The sequence below is a fragment of the Rhodnius prolixus genome, unplaced genomic scaffold (assembly GCF_049639745.1).
Source record: "Rhodnius prolixus isolate KJV_2025 unplaced genomic scaffold, Rpr scaffold_2, whole genome shotgun sequence".
Taxonomy (NCBI): Eukaryota; Metazoa; Arthropoda; class Insecta; order Hemiptera; family Reduviidae; genus Rhodnius; species Rhodnius prolixus.
Genome location: NW_027411592.1, coordinates 12,230,512 through 12,254,143, shown reverse-complemented (window position 1 = coordinate 12,254,143; position 23,632 = coordinate 12,230,512). Strand labels below are relative to the sequence as shown.

Sequence of the window (23,632 nt, the reverse complement as noted above, 5' to 3'; positions counted from 1 at the left end):
CAGCCTCTGTTTTTATTCTTGTCATAATACTAAAACAACGATGCAATTTTTTTTTCCATAACCTAAAAGTACACCGTAACTGTTGCTGCACTACAACATCAACACACGTCCACGAAGCCAAAGTTCAACTTATGGAAAAGATGACGTCAGTGTATAATTGACTCCGATCCTCCTTCTCTTCCAGCTGTTCTGTTAACCAGGTTAGATAGTTCATCAAAAGTTCTTTTAATTTTCATTTTTATGTTTGACGAAACTCCTTCATAGATTTAAAATGGTGTTTTTTGGGTTAGTTTTCGCTTAAATAAGAGCAAATATTAAATAGTTAACAGAATGGCTAGCCCACGAACAAGAAGGGTGTTACAGGACTTGATGATCAGAAATGATAATATGGTAAGCAAAATGTACTTTTAGAAAGTAGTTTATATTCTTTGATATTTCTGTGTCTCAGCCTTTTAAACGATAACTGTATGATTGGGAAGAATCCCAGTTTCTTCGATGTGATCTATTTTTGTAGACTTTAATCCTCATTACGTTAATTAGAAAGAGTTTGTTGTAGAAATGCTTTGAATGTGGCACCCATAACCCACAGTGGGCATCTGTTACTTATGGGATCTGGATTTGCCTTGAGTGCTCTGGAAAACATAGGGGCCTTGGTGTGCATTTATCTTTCGTCCGTTCTATTACAATGGATAAATGGAAAGATTTGGAACTAGAAAAAATGAAGGTAATATTATTATTATTTTACTATAAATCTTTAATTCGTTGAGAAAGGACTTGAAGTTTTTAATTTTGCAGTTTATAAACTTCTATAAAACTAGAATTTCTACTCACAAATATAATCGTTTAATGTTGTTTGATTGTTAATATTGATTTTAGTTATAATTACAATTAATTTCAATAAATAGTGACAAGCTCTTTTAGATTTTTATTTATTAAAATTATAGGTTGGAGGAAATAAAAAAGCTAGAGAGTTTTTTGATTCACAAGATGATTGGGACGATACGTTACCAATTCAAAGAAAATATAATTGCAGAGCTGCTGCTCTTTATAGAGACAAGGTAAATCCATCTTCTCATATTTTGAATTATCCTGTGATAATTCTTAAGTGACAGCTATTTTCATTACTGATAAGGAATGTTCCCATTGTTGAAATGGCTGGTAATTAGCGGCTGGTTTGCTGGTTCTGCCTGCAAGGATTTCTAAACAACGTTAATAATATTCCTGATTGCCATGATCACCTTGTGTATGCAACCGCTATGTTTAGTCTGCTACAGCCAAATCAGCTACCACAAGTTGTATTCTCACAAGTTTCCCTCAAAATAAATTAGTAACTATGTGAGTGCTACTATTGGGAAGAACTTCTATCTTTTTTACTTCTTAATATTTACATTAAACCTCCATCTAATTCACATAAAATTCTACCAAACCAAATATCTTTGATGGATCCTGCTTTCTTTTTCTTCCTTCTGCTACCTAAGCGGTACGGCGAGGATTTCACCTACAGAGCTTTAAGACATTTGCCTCTTTCCTGCACTAACCCGCCGGTGTAGTTTTCTTTTCTTAAAAAAGGCTTCACCTTTCTCCTCTTTCAACTCTCCTTCTTTGTCCCAAAACCCAATTTCACACGCTGTTTGGCCACTAAGATTAAAGCTCAGACCCTCTCGCCAACTGTTTTGATTACACTGGGGCACTGACTGCTTGGCTTCTTACCGAGCATTGCAATCCATTTCTGGTGCTGCCTTCTTTTTCTTTTTTTTAAATTTACTTTACTTTTACTTGTCTTATGTTTTTGAATTATATAAACTTTAAGAAAGAGGAAAAGAAGAAAACTAAAACTCGTAAATTAATATATTATACTAATGATATTATTACGAGACCTATATGTACATATCTTACCTTTTCTTTTTATCAACATATGTTGGTTTATTCCATGATTTTGGGTTTTGTAAGTATCTAATATCTATAACTTAATGATATATCCTTAACCTTATTTAGCTATCACTTTTCATTTGTATATACATTTAAAAGTTGAATTCTTATGCCTAATCAACCTTTTCTGTTATCAGGCTACAGATTAAAAATTTTATGTCTTAAATTAATGTGAACTAAATTATGTAAAATGTACATAAAAATTTTCACTATGTGAATGAATGTTAACTTTTATAACTTTGCAACTTCATAACTTTGTTTTTAAAAAATGTTAACACTAGGGGATTATTACGTGATCTAATACAGGGATCAATTTATTTTACTCTTTTAAAAAGTTTTGTTTTATTAGATATCTTCATTAGCACAAGGAAAGGAATGGAATATTTCAACTGCCAATATTGATAACTATAATTATTCATCACAAAACAAAATGTGAGTTTTTTTTGTATTAATGGATTCTTAATATTAGGATAATAATATGCATTGAACTGGATACGCTCCAAAATAGTTAATTTAGATTATCTTAATGTACATTATGTACTAAAGAAACAAAAAAAATGCACTATATTGAATATCCAAAATTTATTTTAAAGTAATTTACAACTCTTTTGTTTATAAATATTTTTGTTTCGTAAACGAGACGTAAATTTGGGAGCAAACATATTGGGGGGGGATAAGAATTATCTCCCCAAACACATATCTATTTCTGAAATGAATTTGTGATAATTTTAGCGAAGAGAATTATGATAATAGTAATCAATATTCCTACCAAGGATATGATTCGCAAGGGTACAACAATGGGCCTTATCAAAACTTCAACTCTCCAGAATTTAAAGATGAAAAAGATGCTTTCTTTAATCGTAAACAACAAGAAAATGCTGCACGTCCTAGGTATAGTTTTGGTTGAAATGGTATTGAAAAACATAACAGTCTCTTTAGCAAATGTTTAATTTGAGAATTTCGAGTGCTTACGTATTTTATGTCTTTTATTGTACTGTTTTAGTGATTTACCTCCAAATCAAGGTGGTAAGTATTCTGGGTTTGGTTACACAATGGATCCTCCTCCTAAAAGTTCATCGCAGGAATTTTTTGACAATGCAGTTTCGTCATTATCCACGATTGGGCAGTCGGTAATTATTATAACGATACATTTAAAGTTTAATACTTAAATACTTACTTTGTTTTTAAATTTCAATGATTTGAAGGAAAATTTTTGATATGTAAGTAAATTAGCATTTCTAGATAGATATTTATATATTAGCCCGTCTCATTTTAAAGTCATCGTCTTGTAAAGGCGTTCGCTTTTCACCTAGATGTATCTACAAAAGACAGAGGCATTTTCTCAACATATATAACATCCGGCATGTAGTCCAGATACCCGCTCTGTAGCATAATACTCAATACATGGCAATGTAGATCCACAATTACTTATAGCATTAGACCCTCTAATCGCCTACCCACATAACTGTTATACCCAGTACTTGCTTGCCTTTCTGATGTGGATAAGCGAACGTTAGCCTTGAATGATATTGCCTTCGTAATTTCCTATTTACCCAAGAGTATTGGAAGGCTTTTCTTTGGTGAGTATGGCAAGAAATGACAAGAAACCAGTTCATAGGGTGGTCAAGTTTCCTTAAGGTCTGCCTTAATCAAAAATGCTTGCGATAATCTTACTCAGTCTTAATTTAAAAAATGGCACCTATTTTTGTTCGAGGTAATAGGATATGAATTTTTAGTTAACTCAAGATCCCACGATAGGCTTCTGCCTGAATTTTTTTCAACAATTTCAACCTATGCTTTGTGGAAGGAAAGGGTTTTATTTTTTTTTCTGCTTTAGCCAACTAATAAGCAGATTATCCAAAGCCACAATAGTCCACATTATTCCTTAACATTTTTTTATGTTTAATAAAGAGAAAAGTATTCGAAAGCAACTCATTTTTGGTTACAGGGTTGGTCTTTGTTTTCAAAATCAGCCATAAAAGTTGCAAATAAAACTACTGAAAGTGCTGTCAAAATTGGAAGTTTTGCTTCTCAGAAAGTAGCTGAAATTGGGACCACAGTAACAGATAAGGTATTTTTATGTTGTTTATGGTGATGTTTATTTTCTTTTTTGTTTAATTTTTCCTTATTTTTGTTTATCTGTTATTTTATTTTTATTCTTTATTGTTAGGTTAAAGAAGGTACATTGTTAGATGATGTAACTAATCAGGTTTCAGACCTAGCCTCAAAGGTAAATGTTCACCACTCTACAGTGTGCCAGTGATAGTAACCATAACTTTTTTTTGTTGATATTTTTGTTTTATTGATTCTTTTTCTTTTTCCGAGAAAGCTGAGGAATGAAGATATTTAGATGATTCTTTTTTATTCTAGATAGGAGATCTTGGTAGGAGAGGTTGGCAGGATATTGCCGGAAGTAACACTCCTTACGCTGCTCAGTCGCCAGTTACTTCTCCCACCGGTAACACTGAAAAATCTTCTCTGCTTTATGAAACAAACAGCGGCGCAATATCACCCTCGTACGTAAAAAAGTATATTTCTAGATAAAATAATGCATTAGTATTAACTAGTGTACTGTTTATTAATAGTGAAAGTAAGTTACTAGATTTATTAAGTCTATCCGGTAGGACATTATATAAGGTTTTAGGAAGAGTAAAGTAATTCATATTTTTACAAGCGTTCTTACTAATATCTTCTTTTCGATCACAAACAAAAACTCTCTTAGCTTGAGACAAATATTCAATCAAAAGTATTATTTCATAATCAGCGAACCTCATCATCAAAACATTCAATTCCACATTTAAGCTGTAGAAAATTTTGTTGAACTTTAGTAATACAACTTTATTCAGTGATTTAAGAATTTAAAAAACATTACGTGAAAAATATTTGCTAACACATGTTTATTGTTAGACGTTTGATGTTGTACTCCAGTTGTTAAAATGAAGATTTAATAGAAATTTTAATAACCGAAACATGATTAATTGTTCTACTTTTTTTTCCTGGAATATAAAGTTGGTTGACAAATACAAATAATTTTAAGATACAATGTATTTTTTTTTGTATTTATTAATACATACCAAACTATTTAATGTTCTAGGACTGGAAAGAATTTAAATGGCCCGTTGAAGACTGAATGGGATTCATGGAAAGATAAAACACCTCCGATAAATAATCTCAAAACTTCCAATAACGATTGGGACAATAAGTGGGAAGACGAAGCTTGGCAGTCATTAAATAAAACTTAAGAATTCTTTCTTCTTATCCACGCCACTATTTTCTTGTATTACAATAATGCAATATATCACATACCTTGGCCAGAGCATTTACTAGCTTAATTTGTATATACAACTATAAATATTATTTGAATAGTTAAACTCTTTTATTTAAAAAAAAAAATGAATGTGATATATTTATAGATACACTTAATTTATTTGGATTTATACATTCCACTTTTAACGTACAAGGTGGTATTCTTACATAAGTTCCAATTATCAGTACAAATACAGAACTTGTAGACTTTCATTTGACAATTATTTTTCTTGCTTGGCCAACAGATTCAGTGTTTTAAATTCTAGACTAGTATCGGTTAAATGCTGTCCACACACATAACGATATATAAAAAATATAAATCTTTTATTAAAAAATATACTTTCGAAAATGTTTTTTTCCTTCATTATATGCCAAAATTCTTGTTTCTATTGGATATTGAATTTACTTAAATTTTAAGTAAACAGCGATGATTTATATTCTAATAATTGAATCGTTTATCGGGATATTAAATAAAAAAATTAAGTCACAATTTTTGTAATTATTTGCTTAAACGAGAAACTTTTTAGGACACTCTAGATCACGAGTTTAAAAAATGTTAAACATCATTTATACAATATATAAATATTAAAACAAAAAGATAAAGAAAAGAAATATCTACATACGGCAGTATGTAGTAAACTAAAAAAGATCTGTGAACAGAGAACCTTTAAATTTATATTGTATTAAGATCTGAAAAACCGAACAACAGGCGGAGCTAATTTACTAAGGCCAAAGTCGCTAAAAAGTACGGTCAGTTTTTATTGATAAATTATTTAAGATTTCCGTAACAGCTTTAGTGTATACTACCATAATATTAATTAGATTATTTTTAAATAATTTATCTCATCTAATAATCCAAAATGGCCTATTTTATGGCAACAGAGATGTTTTTATGTTTAGGCAACCAATACCTTAATAGTAATTAATTATAAAAACTAATTAATAAATATTAAATAAGTATAGAAATAAATAAGTATTAATTATAGAAACAATAAATATTACAATTCATCCTCCTAACTACACATGCGCGGAGGTCCCGGGTTCGAATCCAGCAGCTGACCCTTAGATTTTCTCTTCCTAGGAGCTTCTTACAGCTCACTGTCCGGTGATGGACAGTGTTGTCTGTAACGAGAGAACACTGTCCGGAGGCCGGCAGTGCACTGGAAAATGCTCCGGGCGCTAATAACCTCAGATGTTGATGCGCCAAAAAAAAAAAAAAAACTACACATGTCTAATGCAAGCACATGAGGGCGTAGAGTTACGAGAGAAATATATTAATGTTACCCCAATGAGTGAATAAAATGTTTCCTTTAATAATGACTCACTTATAATTATATCTTTTTTTTTTAGACGTAAATTATATCATTTCTGCTTGCTTTAACAGTTATTTCATAATTCGAGCTTTTTTCTAAAAAATAAATAACCATACATCGCCCTGTTTAATTTACCTCCATCAGGTAATTCTATTTTCTACAAAAATATATAATCATGGGTTCTCTGTGCAGAGGTCATACTTGTTCTACAAATATAAAGGTGTTTCTTCATCTTTAAAAATCTTGGGCTAGCAAGCGGAAGGCAAAATTTATAGATGTCATGCAGGTAAGAGGTTAGAGAAATACTAGATATATGTATATTAATGAGTTAAGGCAATATATTTTAACACAAGTTGTCTACTTAAACATAAAAGTAACAGTAGTAAATTAAGAATTGACATATCTTTGTACTTCTACCTTTACTGCATTGAAATATTTTAAAAGAATATTTCGACCTAGTGCCATGTTCTGTGAAAGAAAGAATCGATGCACATTGCTTATTACTGTATTTTTTCTGTTTAAATAAAATCCATACGTAAATTTTTCTTGGACAGGAGAATTCTTAGAATATGGGCAGAGTTGAAGAGAATAGTACTAAAATTGGTTTTAGACTAATTATAACGTATGGTTATTTATTTTTTAATTATAACAGGAATTGATTGGTATTGCACTGAGCTATCAAGGGAAGTTTTAAAAATCAGCGCTGCTTGCATTTCGTACTTCTGATTTAAGCTGTAAATTTATATATATATTTATATTAGTAGGGGCGGGTGTTGGTCTAGTGGTCAAGAGCGTGGCATTTTAAGTGGGAGATCCCCAGCTCGAATCCCGGTGTGACTAATTTTTGTTAGAAAAAATTTCAAAATGTTAAGTTTGAGCTTCACCACACCTAACGGGTAGTTCGACGTTAAGGCCCGACTGAAAAAACTGGTGATTACTACTATATACATATATATGTTGTTAAGATTGTGATTAATCTTTCTATTTGTAATTAATACTAATGACGTAATGGTTTTTAGTAGTTATAATTGGAATAATGTACGAGATGTTAAGAGCTACATATGTTCTGGATATTTTAAAGCCAAAAATATAGTTAACAGATTTGTACGCAATTAATTGGAAGACAGTTGTAAGAAGATCTTCACAAGGGAAGCCCTCCAAGTAAGAAGCAATCTGAGAAAAAAAATTTGAACTACATCAATAAATGAATTTTCTGTCATGATTTATTATTTTATTGGACTTTACCCATTGCTTTGGTCTCCTGACATTTCCCTCAATGACGTTGCTTGATCGTGGAGTATTAGTGAATGTAAAAATAGACGATGTGAGTGGGAAAGTTTGCGTACGCCTATCCCGAAAACACACCCGTCAACAGCCTCAGTAGACCTAACGATTATATTAGAGGTTGCCGCGATAACCTAAAGAAAACAATCCACTTCTTTCACAAAGAATTAATGAAGATATTTAAGAACTATTCAAAAAATAACTCTAAAAGTACCTAGTTGCAATAGTAACATGCCTTTCTATGATATGTTGGATTATATCCTCTTAGCATCTAACTTAACCATAATTCTGACCACTTCGTATTTTGCTCTTTTGTCGGAGTATAGTCGAGTCTAGAAATATTTTTCTTTTAATGTTCAAAGAGAATACCCTGCCTATTAGTTCTGAAAAGAGATTTATATATCCACTGAAAGAAGGTATAATGGTAGCATTGTGGTCTCACAGTTGGATTAAAAGAAATTCCAGGACTGAAGTTTCCTTCATCTTCTTCTACGCTATGATAAAGCGTAGATCTCTAAATCCGGGATTTAAACCGAATATATCTCGCAGCTATTTTCTAATTATGTTTCTGAGGTCTTCCTCGGCTGTTACCACTCATAGAACCCCCCCTTCATAATAATAATTTTTTGGCGATGTCACTATAGTAAAAACTACAATTCAGATAGTCTATAAACTTATTCATAAATAGAGGCAGAGTTTACACCAGATTTTTTTTTTGTTGGGTATTGGTGCTGTATTGTATTATTCGCTTACCTGAGAGTTACAAAAAGCTTGACGACTAGTGAATATTCAGAAGTAACTAAAATTTCTCAATAAGTATAAACCTTTTTTATAGTTTTAATAACTTACTTTTGCATAAAGTCGGAGTTAAAGATTATTTTGGCCTTAAAAAGAAATGATATAATTATATAATTAATTATTAATCTGTCATTATTATTTTTTCTTAAAGAACAACACTGACGAATCCCAGATTTCTATTGTAGTGTCACTCTTGCTTTGATAAGTTGATCATAGTGTACGTAATTCTTATTCCTCCACCCCGCTCGTGGCCTGGAACCTGCTTCGCCCTGCTTTACATTACAGCTGTCTGACAATTGTGAATCGGAGTTCCGTGAACAATGTAAACTTATTTCTTTACATAAAACATAATAATAATTCCATTATCTCCGTTAAGTACCTGCTAATGAGATGAATATAAAATAGGATGGCGGATAGTAATTTCGCTAATACCGCAGCTACGAAGAATGTACTGTGTAAGTTGATTTTATTTATATAATGCGCATGTTATCCATTGTTTTTAAAATTATTTATTTTTATATTATTCTTAACAGCCTACTGTATTATATTTATTGCAGTTTTCCCAGTAAAAAATCATAAGTTTTGTTCTGATGGAATTTAAATGTTTAATTGATTTTATTTTTTACAATTTATCTTATCTCATGTTTATTATAACGCAAACATCATATAAATCTATTTTAAGATGTTTAAATAAAAATGGAAATTTTTACTTTTTTTTAAAACAAAAAAGTCGACATTTTAGATAAATTTATAAAAATTACTTGGGAACTTTCATTTTAATATTTTTGTGACCGTTTAATATTATTTTAAAGAAAAATTACGGAACCACACTCAAAATTTCATGTAGTTAAAAAACAATAAATTGATTTGGTTTTCCCAAATGTTAACTCGAGTAACTGAAGAAAAATTCACGATATAACTTTTGTTATCCAAATAGTTGCATCCAGTAATCAAATCGATGGAAGGCACTGAACGAGGTCTTGTAGAATTGTGTGAGGCAGGGCAGGCCTTTATTAATATTGTAGATTTTACCGTAATGCACTCATGTTTATCTATTTCTCATCAGTTTTGGTCTTCCGCCATGAGAGTTTGATTAATAGAGTTGGAGTGCGATTTCCACTTACAAAGCTAAAACACTTACTTAGTTCGATTTCCACTTACAAAGCTAAAACACTTACTTATTCAATGTTTTCTAATATGTTTGAATTGTATATGTATACTAGGAATTATTTTGTTTTCCTTAGATGTTCTGCAATATGCTTCGTATTGGTTTGAAAGTCCCCAACTGCCTATTTCGGTATCAGTTGTAATTCTGTGTTGAAAATTTAAGGTTACAATCAAACATTTTTTGAAATTGAAACAATCGTATATGTTATCAGGATTCTATTCATTGGCATGTTGTTTTTCAATGTGAACTATCGCTGGAAAACACTCGTATCACTGAAGATTAATGTTCTTTTAAAAAATTACTACATTTATGCTATTTAGATAAAAACATCTCGGCAAAGTATGTTAGTTGAAAGATAAGGCGCCACGATAGCCGAGCTTTAGGGGCGATTCCTAAGTTAAGATGTTTTGTGGTACTGGGTTCGATTCCTGGTCTAGGTCCTGGATTTTATTCCTTGGTTATTATGAAAAGTTTATAGCATGTATGCTAATCGTCTCCGTCTACGACATTAACTTGGTAGTTGGACGTTAAGCCCGTCTGAAAAAAAAAATAGGCATTACGTTGCCTACTCTTTAGTTTAACAGTTTATTTCTCGAATTCAATTGTCCATTATTTTATTCTAGATGCGCCTTACGCAATAATATCAGTAATTATTATTGCCCTTCTGGGTTAGCTGTCTAGATGTCAGCTTTTGTTCATAGAATGTAATAATCTTATTGTTTATGTGTATACGATGTTGAGCAGGAGTTTTCCTTGGGTTCGCTAGTCCCACCTAGTTGCTTATAAACTCTTAAATAGTAATTGTGTTTTTGGTTTCCTATAGGCTTACAAAATGATGTAGAGGATCTGTATCCCAGTCTTTCTGATCCTCATGATCATGAGCCAAATTTGGAGTTTGACGACACGGAGTTGCAAAATGCTACAACAGGTTAGTGTATTTACGTACATATTATGTTTTAGAAGGCGAGACTCTTTTCGAATAATTATGTTAAAATTCTTAATTCCTTATTCTTTGATATCTTTAATAATGCTTTTTCCTTAAATCAAAATACATATTAATTACAGGTGGCTGATTAGTTGTGGGGCACTATTACTTTTACAATAATTAGATGTATTTTACCTTCCAGGTGAGGCCCGTTTAGAACCTCGGTGACAAAAACAACTCACCCAGGTATTGTATGGGATTTCGAGGTGGAGAAGTGAGAGCTGATATTAGGGATAACAGCTCTCTGGTGCTATCTCACCTCTTCATCCTTTCCCCATTCTAAATATTCAGGAAAAACTGCCCGAGGTTTCTAGGAAGGATACACCCTTCTCACACCTAGTACCTACCCAGGCTCTCTGCTTCAGGAACCTTGGGGCTCTCCGCCAACGCTTCTTGTCAAGATATTCCATAATTGTCCAGAACAAAAAAATGTTCTGAGGGGTATCATCCCTTTTAACCGTGGTAACGATCTAATATATTTAGGGAATACAGTGATCACAGAATCTGCTGATTGGAATACTCTCTTCTTGGTACCAAATTCCCCAAAGAGGGACATATGCTGCGTAGGAAGGGTGAGAAGTAAGGGAGGGAAGCTGAAAGATTGGGATGACTACTTCTTAAGCCTTATCACTTCTCCACTAGAGAAGCTACCCTTCTATACCACCTAAAACTTTTTAGGTAGGTCAAATCCCCAACTAGCAAAGGTTACTTAATCCGAGGGATTTTTCAATCCCTGAGCCGATATTCTGAGGATTTCTCTCTTCTCTGTTGACGGAGAGGTATGAGAGTAACCTCAATCCCGGCTATAATACAAGTCTTAAACCGTTTTTGTTCGCCAACCCCGATGATTAGTTACCGGGGGGCACAATGAGGAAGTAGAAATTAGATTTAACTATAATTTTTTTCAAAAATGTAACTATTTAAGATTTAGTTTATTATTATTAGGGGTGGTATTTTGTAACATTTCATTTGTCATTTGTATGTTACTTATACTTGTTTGATCCATTGCATGACTATAATTGTGCACTTTTGTTGTGCATTAATTGGCTTCATCTAAGAAGCGTTAAGAAGAAAATACGCTAGCTAAGGTTGGTACCCTGTCCTCGCCCTAAGTGAAGAGAACGAAAAAGAAAAGGGATACCTTTTATGGCATAGAATTATTATCTCTTAACGAAAGGATGATGAAAAATAGATGCATAGATAAGGCTTGACCATTCTATAAAAGTGAGGTGACGGATGAGGAAAAGCACTTGTGTGAATTTGTGTTTAGTGAAAGATTTTTCTATTTCTGAAAATTTCGTTAACTGTAGCTGTTCTTGTCAATATTTCAGCAAGAGCACTGAGGGAAAACTTTGAAACTTATCACGTCATTACATTTTTCTTTACATATTCTTTTCACCTTGTGACAGCTTTTGTTTACCTCTTCAGTCCTTGCAAAACGTTTTGATAGAGATAACTGCCCCAACGTAGGTTAGGAAATAAGAATTTTTTTTTTATATATCCAAATTATCTGAAACTTTAGTAAAAAAAAAAAAAAAAAAAAAGCAATCAGTAATCTGTCTGATAGGCAAATTTTGATAAATTTACCAAATATTTGATGGATTAGTTATTATTACTGACAAATAAAGTTGGGCTATTAGATTAAATGAGATTGCTTTAAAACTCATTCACAGTCTCTTTTACCTCCCTTATTAAATGTGTGATCAGAAAAAGTCTTGAAAGAGAGTTAGTGAATATGTGGGGTTTGAGTCAGAGTTTACCAATGTCTACTATTCCTGCAGATACTTATTTGTGTTGTGTAAATGTTATTAGGCTGCATACCCGCAAAGGGGTCAAGAAGTGACTTATATTTTTCCTAAAGGGAAATTGAATAATTAAACGGAAATTATTATTCTGTTATTCCATTAAAAAATTAACTCTTAAAAGTGATTTAGCTTCAAAGGATTATTGACTTTTATATATGGCAGCATATATTAAAGTTGTTAAATTTGGTAGGATTACTTTTTGTTCATGAACCTCTTCAAACATTTTTTATCTCCAGCCAGTAGTCCCTGAATCTGACGAAGAATTTTTTTATCTTCAAGAAAATAAAGTACAGTCATCCCTCAGTTATCGCGGTTAATAGGGGCCAGAACCGGCCGCGATAAGTGAAAAACCGCGAAGTAGTGTCACCCTCTCATTTTTAACATACGTACATTTTTAGTGTATGTATAATACCACTAAGTATATATATATATATATATTTATATATAACATATAAGTGCATATGTTATCATTAGATCATTAAAAATTAGTTTCAAACATGTAAATAATATGTTTTTAGAACTCTTTTAGATTTTGAATTGTGTGGGCACTCCCTGCCTTCTGCTGGCGTGCGGGCAACTTTCGCGCCATCTGGCCTCCGGACAGTGTTCTCTCGTTACAGACAATACTTTCCATCACCGGACAGTGAGCTGTAAGAAGCTCCTAGGAAGATAAAATCTTAAGGGGGTCAGCAGCTGGATTCGAACCCGGGACCTCCGTGTGGGAGTCCAGTACGCTAACCGCATAGCTAATCCCTTTCCTAGTAGTAGTTATTGCTACTTTTACTAAATCTTAATTTCTTTCTACGTTGATGAAATATTCAAGAAAATTTTCATACTACTTTACAACTTGACTTATATGCTTATTTCAAGAAAACACAATCTTAAAAATTTGCTTCTTTCTGAAATTGAAATTACTTCATTTGCTTTGTTCTAATTGCATTACTTTTGCATTAATTAATTTCTAGCCTTTTGGCAATTAACATTATCCTGTTATTTGAAAGCAGGTTATTTCTTTGCTTTGAGCATTTCAATGGTAATTTTTCCTAAACCAATAATAAATTCTAAGTTCATAATAATAGTAGTTCTTAATAATAATAGTTAATAAGTATTTCAAACTCGGCTCTTTTCAGTTAATGAAGAAAAAATAGATATGTGCTCCACGTATGATTATTTGGAGTCACCAGTATCAGATGGTACTATTGAAGAAAATTTTGAAGTCGAATTAGAGAATGCGCCAACAGGTGGAGGTTATGACAGCTTGACGTGCACATTGGATGAATATAGTGATGATGATTTTAGCGATGTTTCAAAATTCGGTATAGTAGAAGTGTATGGAGATGATACGGCTGGCAGAAGAATTATTGTCGTGTCAGCGTGTATGTTACCTTCAAATAAGGAACTTGATCATTCCCGGCTGCTTAGGTATTTTATATCATAATATAATTGCAGTTTTCAGTAGAAATAATAAGTTATTAAAGGTGAATAATATCAGCAAGAATATTTTTTATTAAGTTAAATAAACTTACTTTCTAGGTACCTGATGTTTACACTTAGTCGATTTGTAGAGCAAGATTACAGTTTGGTATATTTCCATTATGGGTTGAACAGTAAAAATAAACCCTCTCTTTCTTGGCTGTGGCACGCTTACAAACAATTTGATCGAAAATATAAGAAAAATTTAAAAGCATTATATTTAGTGCATCCCACCAATTTTATTAGAATAGTTTGGCAAATATTTAAGGCTGCTATTAGGTATTTTATGATTAAATAATTAATTTTATTATCAATTCATTTATTTTATTCAAAGTAACTGAAATTAAAATAAATTGAATTACAGTGTAAAGTTTGGAAGAAAGATGATGTACGTGAATTATTTACATGAACTTAGAGAACATTTAAACTTGGATCAAATAAGAATACCACAGCCAGTCTTAGAGTAAGTATTTTTTAAGTCAAGTGTTTTTATATTAAGAAGGCAATTTACGATGAAAAGTAAGCAGGCATCAATAAAATTATTTAAAATTATTATTTTAAAATAATTTTAATAACATTTGTACCAAAGAAACATTGTAATTCTTGATATCACCCTCGATACATGGTGAAGTGATGTGCTGTCAGTTATTCTCATGACACTAAAATAGGTTCCAGAAATACTGAGGTTTTGGAGATTTATGACTACATTTAAGCAGTTTCAAAGTTCTTGGCCTTGCACAGAGATGACATTGCTGCCAATGAATTTTTGTTCTGTTATGTTGTTGCAAGATGCAAAGTTATGTACGTTATTGGTTAACTTAATCTGACAAAATTTTCTTGAACATTTTTTTAAAGATGTTATTTCGTTGAAAGTATTGAATGTGAATATCGTACAATTTTAGAATTGTTCAAATCGGGCGCTGCCCTTCATATAAAGCTTTGTGCAAGTGGAGTACCACATGTTTTAATTACTGAACTAAACGAATACGAAATGAATTTCTCAGCAAAGTTTGGATCTTTTAAAAAAAATCAACTGATTTAAAGTAAAGTAATGCCTGTTTTTTCAGGCGGGCTTTACGTCTAACTACCAATTAGGTGTCGTGGACAGAAAATTTCACTTATTTTATGCGCTGATTTGTTACTATGAATGAGGCGCCATACGAACTAAAAAACCAGAAACGAAATAACAATCAAAGTAGTGGATGGAAGCTGATGGCTTCTCTCCAGAAAAAAAAGGCCGACTTTTTTATTTGCAGGGATGGCCAAGGTCCGAATTTTTTGGAATGCTGCAAGGGATTTTTTTTTTTGATAATGTCTTTGCAAAGAGTAAAAACTGGTGAACATTACACAATGTATCAAAGAAGAAGTGGATGAAAATATTCGTGAGAAGAGACCAGAATTGCAAAATAGAAAAATAATTTTTATAAAGAAATGCGCCTTGAACCCCTCTCTATTCAGCTTATGTGACACACACTCAATTCCAGTTGGTAGCAGACGAAAATGGATATTTTGCCCCTTTTCAGAATCCGCTTCAGGGATAGATTCTTTGGAATAACATAGCGTGATCACATGTTCAAGAGAGGAAGAGGACAATGGACATAATCTTCCCATAATAGCGCCACAACTATAATTATATGGTGCTCACATTTAAGTTTAGCTTTGCGGAAATTGATTCGATTGTGTATTAAGATAAAGTTGTGAATTTTATTGCAAAAAGTTACAAAAAATAATTCATTTCTTCATTCGTTTCAAAAGTAAAAAAATAAATTATTAAATAAATAAATAAATTTCGTTTGTAATCATACATATATTAGCAACTCGGCAGACGGATTCTATCCATGCTGATAAGCGCTACTGATTTATGTTTATCTATTCTGTATAATGTATTCTATTTCTTAATAAATGCACTTTTATTATTATTATTATTATTATTATTATTAATTCATTTCTTCCATTGTAGTATTTGTTCCATGGTGCTGTGCAAATAGCGGAGCAATGTGCTGCGAGTATTCTGTTTTAATTTAGATGGGTTTTATTTATTAAATGTGGATTTATAAGTAACAACTGTTTCAGACATGACGAAAGGTTATTGTCAAAATTAAAAAAAGGAGCCTGTACCGCTGCAGTTAGTGTTCAAGCTTCTCCAAGTTTGGCTGGAGAATTTGAAATACCGCAACCATTAGCTACTCAGCAGTTTGGTGTTTCGTTGCAGTTTATCAAGGATAACAATAATGGACAAGTGATACCACCTATTGTACGGCAATGTGTCGATTTTCTTACAACACCAGATGGTACGCTATATCAATTCTTTTTATTAAAAAATAAAATAAATAAGAATAAAAAAACAATTAAAAAGTAATGATAGGTTTTTACATTTTTTGTAATAAAAAAACTGACCAAGTTAAAATTTTGTCCAGAAATATCATAAATTTAGCTACAATTTCAATTTTTATTCCTACTCTTGTGAGAAAAAGTTCACGATTTATTCAGACTGTTCTAAAATCTGCACGAGGTATATTGAGGCTCCCATTTCCGCTGAATATATTCTGAAACCGATTGCACTGTTAAAGAATTTTTAAATCGCAACGTAGTTTGAACACAGTAATGTACACCATAGAATATACCTTACATGAGTAGTTTGCATATGAAATTTAAAAATTAGATATATGGTGTGATATGCTCTTGTGACTTTCTATTCCTTTTATTTTGTAATCAAATTTCCTTGAAATAATTTTATGTGAGAAATTGCTAAAAACAACCAACCAAGTTTCTTCCAGTTTGGAATTTTACTTTCACTTTAATTCTTTATAATATTGCACTGGTAATGAGGTCACTTATTCTCCTTAAAGACACTCTTTCGAGAGAAGTTTCTTTTCCTAACGGGTGACGTCTTTTTTGCAATCATAATCATCTTTACTACAATTTGTCTCGTTTCAACACTTTTCACTCTCGAAATTCATATACTTACTGATCATTTTACATTTTATAATTCAATTTTCTAATTTTAATATTTTTTCGCTTTCAGCTTTAGAGACTGAAGGTCTTTTTAGAAGATCGGCTAATGTTACAGTAGTTAAAGATATGCAGGCAAAAATCAATAACGGCCAAGAAGTAGACTTCAATGGTGATGTACATATTGCAGCAGTCCTTTTGAAAACCTTTCTTAGAGAACTTGAAGAACCCTTAATGACTTTTGATCTGTACGATGAAATCACTCTATTTCCAAGTATGAATATACAAATGTTTCCTAAATTAAATTTATATGTAAAAGTGATTAATCGATTCTGTTAAAATTTTAGACAGAAAACAAATTTGCTTTCTATTCTCTACTTAATACTTTTAATTAGGTGAATCCTTTAATCATTTTAAAAGATTTTTACCTGATGTTCCGTGTGTATATGTATCTCCATTTTTTTTTATCTACAGTTTTCCATAAACGTCTTTTCTGGCGTCTGAGCATTAAAAAACTGTAATTTATTTAAAGGATTGTTTTCGAAAATGGTTCCAACGATTTTAATTCACTTTCGTATGCCCGACCAAAACATAGATCTATCTCCTTAACAAAAACTTACAGTTTAAAATGTTAAGTATAAGGGTTGATTAAACGCCAAAAGGTACACAAATCAGCAAGTACCCAACTTCATTAATTCATTAATGTTTACGTAATTTTACTGCATTAATTTTCATTAATATTTTTTTGAATTTATTAGATGTTTCACAGACCCTTATGCTGGCCAGTTCATTCATTTTCTTTTTCTTTTTTTTTATTATTTAAGTCGCGTCAACATCTAAGGTTTTTTCAGTGCACTGCCGGCCTCCGGACAGTGTTCTCTCGTTACAGACAATTCTGTCCATCACCCGGACAGTGAGCTGTAAGAAGCTGTTAGAAAGAGAAAATCTAAGGGTCTGCAGCTGGATTCGAACCCGGAACCTCCACGTGGGAATCCAATACTTGAACAAATATTTTGTAGATTAAAATGGCCAGCATAAGGGTCTGTGAAACATCTAATAAATTCAAAAAAATATTAATGAAAATTAATGCAGTAAAATTACGTAAACATTAATGAATTAATGAAGTTGGGTCTTGCTGATTTGTGTACCTTTTGGCGTTTAATCAACCCTTATACTTAACATTTTAAACTGTAAGTTTTTGTTAAGGAGATTTTTGTACCTTTTGGATAGATTTTCCTTTTTGTCTATTTTGCAAAGTTACATATCTGCTTTACAGATTTTTTTAAATTTGGAATAAGCAATTCTATCATTATAACCTGATAAGGTGTTAAGTAGGAACCGTAACTACCACTGGAGAGATCTTTTTAAAGAATGATTATAGTTGCGGTCCCCCAAACCATGCTCAATAACAATTTTTTTTGAAAAAGCGTTTTGAATAACATAGGAAGGAATTTGTACGTAAATAGCAAAATTAAACTGCGTTTTCAGTACTTCCTTTTAAGAGAAGTAAGAAAAATAAACTGCGATTGCAGTACTTCTAGGCAAAGAGGCAAAGATTTTGAATCGAATGACAATTCATTGATGTAAATCGGTTCACCCATTGATAATTTAAACGATTGCAGAACTTCCTCTTAGTAGGTGTAAGAGCATGATGGCACTTCACAGCCACGTAGAGGAGCTTTAACCACTTCTTCTTGCTAAATTTTATCAAAATCGGACTAAGCGTTATAGAAATATTGGTAATAATAGTTTTAGAAAGGGCCTTACTTGGGTGGGGCAAACTCCCCTCCTTATGAGGCATAGCGTCGAGACTTTTAAAGTGCAAATCTGTACAAAATTTCGATTCGAATGACACTTCATTCATGAAAATCGGTTCACATGTCGATAATTTGAAACGATTGTTATACTTCCCCTTAATAAATGTAAGAGCAGATCGTCGCTTTAATGTTACGTAGGGGAGCCATAACCCTATCATCCTACCAAATTTTATCAAAATCGGGCCAAGATTTACAGAGTAATTAGTAATAATAATTTTGGAGGGGGCCTTACATAAAGGGGGCTAACTCCTCTCCCATTCGTTGAATAGCATCGAGTCCCCCAAAAGGCACATCTACATAAAAGTCCGAATCGAATGACACCTCACTCATGAAAATCGGTTCGCGCGTTTAGGCGCTACGTTGTTTACAAAAAAGGTAACAACAAGAACAAGAACAAGACCAATTTTTGAAAATGCCGTTTTCGCTCATTTTCGGCAACTTTTTTCTAGAAATCTATCAAATCTATGTAATTAGGAAAAAATTACAGTTATAAAGGAGGATTTGCCCTATATTATAAAAAAAAATCGGGAATTTTATCTTTTATAGAAAAAGAGAAAAAAATTGTCAAAGTTGTGTGTTTTTCAACGTTACGCTTTTTCGTGCAGTTTTTGATGATTAACCCTTATACAACTGTCCTACCGGACAGTTTTAATAAGTTTTATCTACTTAATACTTTTAATTAGGTGAATCCTTTAATCATTTTAAAAGATTTTTACCTGATGTTCCGTGTGTATATGTATCTCCATTTTTTTTTATCTACAGTTTTCCATAAACGTCTTTTCTGGCGTCTGAGCATTAAAAAACTGTAATTTATTTAAAGGATTGTTTTCGAAAATGGTTCCAACGATTTTCATTCACTTTCGTATGCCCGACCAAAACATAGATCTATAAGTTTTATTAGATTTTTTTTTTTCTAGAAAATCTGTCTTAATATAGTTCTGAGAGAGAGATTGGAATAAGCTATCACATAAGCTGTGATTTTGGGTTTTATTGCACATTCTCATTAATAGGAATTCAATATTTAAGGAAAATTCCTAATTTGGAGTAGTTCGATCGTCCAGAAGTTTAAGATTAATAAATTACCTAGGCTAGGGTGTTTCAGGAAAGTTTTATTATGTGAATTACGGTACAAGAAAGTTACATTAGAGTTCGCATTGATATTATTATCTTTCGAGATTATACGTTTAAAAAATTAATTGAATATGTTGCTTTTAAAGTGATTAAATAATATTTTTTAAAAACATGTCCCTGGCCCTGCTTGTCATTGAAAAATTAGAGTTGCAAATGGTGTGTATTGTAACCAGTTCATTTAGTTACCTAGATAATAATGAATCCAATCTCTTATGTAGAACTTGACACCACTTATCTTAGTTAACTAGAACCTAAAGTATTGCTTGCAAGAATTTACCAATAAGAATTGAATTAGGATAAAGTCGCTTGAGTTATACAGAAGGTTAGAGACTATATTTTGAACAAAAGAAGTTGTCATATAGCCTGTAAAGTATTATTATTATTGATGATGAGTTTTTAATGTTGTTCGATTTCACACCAAATCAAAAGATAAAAAATTCAGAGTGAATATAATCTTCCATGAACAAACAAGTCAGGGAAGTAAGATAGAAACAATGCCATGCTTTTTATCTTTAGCACAAAACTTACTTTAATACTTTTATTCTAGATATTTCCAAAGATGAAAGGCCAAGACATGTTAAAATATTAATCTTGGAAAAATTGCCTGAAGATAATTATAAAGTCTTGAAATATATTGTGCAGTTTCTGTCAAAGGTAAAATAAACTTTTTTCATATTCAATATATTATCATCCAATTTGTCTTTTTCTACATATTTCGAACCATTACATGTAACATAATATCAGTTTTGTAACAGTTATGTACTTCATAAAAACAATGTAAATCTAGATAATACATGACATCGCAAACTTTAACTAAGAAACAAAAACATAGCGAAAACAAAATGAAACACATTTAATATTTTTCAGAAGGTATAATCAAAATTATTTACAGCTATTTATTGTTGTTAATGTTTATGAGAAGATATACTCACCCGTACCTCTGTTTTTGAAACCTAAGAAGACCTCATTTGCAGTATTCTCAACAATTTATAGTTTAAAAAGAGGGTCTAAGAAATAGAAATATCCATTAATAGTTTCTGATTGGTTAGAAGGTTTTTATTTATTTTTTTGAGATCATTGGCGTCTGGAGAATGTTTCGAAGTACTGCCAGCTTCGGAAGATTTTTTGCGTTACAGTAAACTTGTCATCACCACACGGTGGGCTATTAGGAGACTTCTAGGGGAAAAGTTACCTCTTTCAAAAAGAGTGTCTTCCAAATTTCCTTTTTTTTTCTAAGAAATTGATATTTTAAACTATATTTTGTTTTACAGGTCATGGATAGGTGTGACTTGAATAAAATGACTTCTTCAAATTTGGCTGTAGTGTTTGGTCCCAATCTGATAAGATCTCCAAATGGGCAATTATCACTTTCTGCTATATCACCAATAAATATGTTTACAGACTTTGTTCTGGTCAATCAAGATCAAATATTTATTATATAGCTTGTTTATCGCTAACAAATAAAAAAAATAAATAAACTCATGTTTGGGCCCAATTTGTTTGCTCAAATGCAGCAAATACTTCTTTACAGATTACATAGATGTGCTTAACCAAATCAAACCGTAATAAACTGATAGTCATAGATATACTTGAGTTGTATATGTTCTCAGGGTATCTCGTTCTTTTTCATTATTTTCTTTTATAGAGAGAATAAATATATATATATATGTACAAATTCGTTTTCTAATGTTTTATTATAAATATATATATAGATATTATATGTGGGTTGTACAAAGAAAGTCACACGCATTTGTTTGACAAATGTATAGTATTTATTATTATTTTCTAATTTTAACAGAGTTAAATATTATTAAAAGGTATTTTTACGTCGTTATAGTTTATTGTAAAATACTCAAAAAAAAAAACTATTTTGTACTGGCAAGAATAAATGTAATTAAAGAGTAGAAATTATTATTTTTTAAATAGCACAATTCAGAGACGTAAGCTAATTCATGTCTCTCAATTTTCTGACTTATCTAATCAAATCTATGTATTATTTAGAATGTTTTTGTATTTATTTAGAGAATAAGTGATTTCTAAATCAATTATGAAATGTTAACACATTTAAATTCTTGAAATAAAAATTTAAGCCAAAAACATAACTAACATAACAACAAAAATTATGACTATACAAACACCTATATCTGAATGTGATATTTATAATATTTTTCTACATTGATATTTATTTAAAAGCTTTATTTCAAGAGATACTCATTAATTAAAAGTACTAACAAAACCAAAGACTTTTTTTATTGTCTTTTTTTCAATTTTTTGTTCTTTATAATAGATTTCGTTAACAACTTTTTCTCCTTTTTTTTCCAATAAAGAAATTGTAAAAAATTATTAATGACTCTTATCACTCCTAATTTCTGGTCATTTTATTAAAATAACTTGCTTTACAGATTCCATCATTCCCTTAATGATTGTGATTGTTTTTTAAGTTATGGTATAAGAGAAAGATAATAATTGTAAATAATAATAGTCATAGTATTAAAAATAAAGTAATAACTAAAAGAAGTTAATATTGATAACAAACTAGAATATGAATTTGAAAAAAAAAATCCAGGAGAATACTAGTAAATAAATAAATACTATCAAAAATTTAGAAAGAATTTGGTTCTACGGCTACAGAGGGGAAAACCATTTTATGATATTATGACCGTATTGGTGGCATAATAAAAACTAAAAGAATTCCATATTTGAGGCGCATCATCTTCATTTGACCGTGTTTAAGAAAGACTGTGAACTATGTAGGCTATAGTTGTTGGTAAGATTTTATGTAGTTATTCGCAAAATAGATTTTATATTTATCAAGAAAAAACAACAATAATAATAACCTTTTTTTAAATAATTTTTAATTTAAAAATTTTAAAACATCCTACTTATCTGGTCATCTTTATAAATTTTATGACATTTGTAAAATCTTAATTTGCGTTAAAATTTGAATAAGTGAGAATTTCAAAAGAAACTGTTTAATAATAGTAAAAGATTGATATAAATTTGAACATGTATACTTTGTAGACTTGTTTCTAACAAACGCATTTATTTTCAGTTAGTTTCATAGCATACTTTGTTAAAAGTGTACAAATACCGAAATAAAAATGTATTATTTGAAACTAAAATGTTGATTTTATTTCTTTAGCGTACTAAATAGAGAAGGCTATAAAGTTGAACACTAAATGATGGAGCTTATTATGACTTGAGCCAAAATAGCTATAAATAAGTTTGGTTAAAAATGTTTTAGAAGTTCTGAAAATCCCTCAATTAGAACATTACAAGCTTTTTTTTTTTTTTTTTTAAATAAAACGCCGATTTTTTTTTCGAGGAAAATTCGAGTAAGTTGGTGGGAAATGTAGACAGCTTCGCCTCTGAAATGGCATTTTAGCGGAACGTATTCATCCTGACTTTATTAGAGTAGTAACATTCCAAAATAGATGTAATTACTAAATACTCTTGTAAATTATTTATTCATTTATTGGTTTAGTCCTGACATTTTATTTGGCTGCTTTTTCCCTTGTTGAAAGGCAAACAACCTTGCCTTCGTTAAAATTTGTTTTAGTCTTTATTCACTAATTTTGTTTATGAATGAAGATCAAAATTGTTAGCACTGGATGACATTCTGCATACAATTAAAATTTTATCAGTATTTAATTTGGTTTTAAATTAAACGA

At 31.1% G+C, this 23,632-nt stretch overlaps 3 protein-coding genes and 1 long non-coding RNA gene across 8 annotated transcripts in view; 3 read left to right on the top strand and 1 right to left on the bottom strand.

Annotated features, from left to right (window-relative positions):
• Window positions 1-352, top strand: part of Glut1 (Glucose transporter 1) — a 139,917-nt gene extending 139,565 nt beyond the window's left edge. For all 4 annotated transcript variants that reach the window (XR_012455274.1, XR_012455272.1, XR_012455270.1 and 1 more), the window contains one exon: window positions 70-352. The gene's annotated coding sequence lies outside the window, so the exon portion shown is untranslated. The remainder of the gene's footprint in view (window positions 1-69) is intronic.
• Window positions 70-5,572, top strand: ArfGAP1 (ADP-ribosylation factor GTPase-activating protein 1). Of its 2 annotated transcripts, XM_074117875.1 has the most exons (11): window positions 70-200; window positions 291-390; window positions 557-724; window positions 945-1,058; window positions 2,279-2,361; window positions 2,662-2,820; window positions 2,933-3,059; window positions 3,878-4,000; window positions 4,100-4,159; window positions 4,300-4,445; window positions 5,024-5,572. In XM_074117875.1, the coding sequence occupies exons 2-11, from the start codon at window positions 331-333 to the stop codon at window positions 5,169-5,171; spliced, it is 1,188 nt and encodes a 395-aa protein (XP_073973976.1). In that variant the 5' UTR covers window positions 70-200; window positions 291-330; the 3' UTR covers window positions 5,172-5,572. The 2 variants fall into 2 exon arrangements, with proteins under 2 accessions (XP_073973976.1, XP_073973977.1); XM_074117876.1 differs by lacking the exons at window positions 70-200; window positions 4,100-4,159 and having other exon boundaries at window positions 249-390.
• LOC141448967 (uncharacterized) lies at window positions 5,298-8,560 on the bottom strand. Its single transcript, XR_012455280.1, has 2 exons — window positions 8,047-8,560; window positions 5,298-7,966 (listed from the first exon to the last, which is right to left on the bottom strand). It is a non-coding gene; the product is annotated as an uncharacterized lncRNA (long non-coding RNA).
• A 223-nt stretch (window positions 8,561-8,783) lies between these two features.
• On the top strand, window positions 8,784-23,083 carry RhoGAP68F (Rho GTPase activating protein at 68F). Its single transcript, XM_074117863.1, has 9 exons — window positions 8,784-9,085; window positions 10,622-10,726; window positions 13,719-14,010; window positions 14,122-14,340; window positions 14,426-14,524; window positions 16,135-16,352; window positions 17,087-17,287; window positions 20,509-20,615; window positions 21,233-23,083. The coding sequence occupies exons 1-9, from the start codon at window positions 9,037-9,039 to the stop codon at window positions 21,401-21,403; spliced, it is 1,461 nt and encodes a 486-aa protein (XP_073973964.1). The 5' UTR covers window positions 8,784-9,036; the 3' UTR covers window positions 21,404-23,083.
• The last annotated feature ends 549 nt before the right edge of the window (window positions 23,084-23,632 follow it).

Bases quoted from the DNA above. Each gene is read 5' to 3' on its own strand.
- ArfGAP1 (XM_074117875.1), top strand. From the start codon at position 331: ATGGCTAGCCCACGAACAAGAAGGGTGTTACAGGACTTGATGATCAGA. The intron at 1,059-2,278 runs GTAAATCCATCT...TTGTTTTATTAG, and splicing joins CTGCTCTTTATAGAGACAAG to ATATCTTCATTAGCACAAGG. The intron at 2,362-2,661 runs GTGAGTTTTTTT...TGATAATTTTAG, and splicing joins TATTCATCACAAAACAAAAT to CGAAGAGAATTATGATAATA.
- RhoGAP68F (XM_074117863.1), top strand. From the start codon at position 9,037: ATGGCGGATAGTAATTTCGCTAATACCGCAGCTACGAAGAATGTACTG. The intron at 14,011-14,121 runs GTATTTTATATC...CTTACTTTCTAG, and splicing joins GATCATTCCCGGCTGCTTAG to GTACCTGATGTTTACACTTA. The intron at 17,288-20,508 runs GTATGAATATAC...CTTTTATTCTAG, and splicing joins TGAAATCACTCTATTTCCAA to ATATTTCCAAAGATGAAAGG.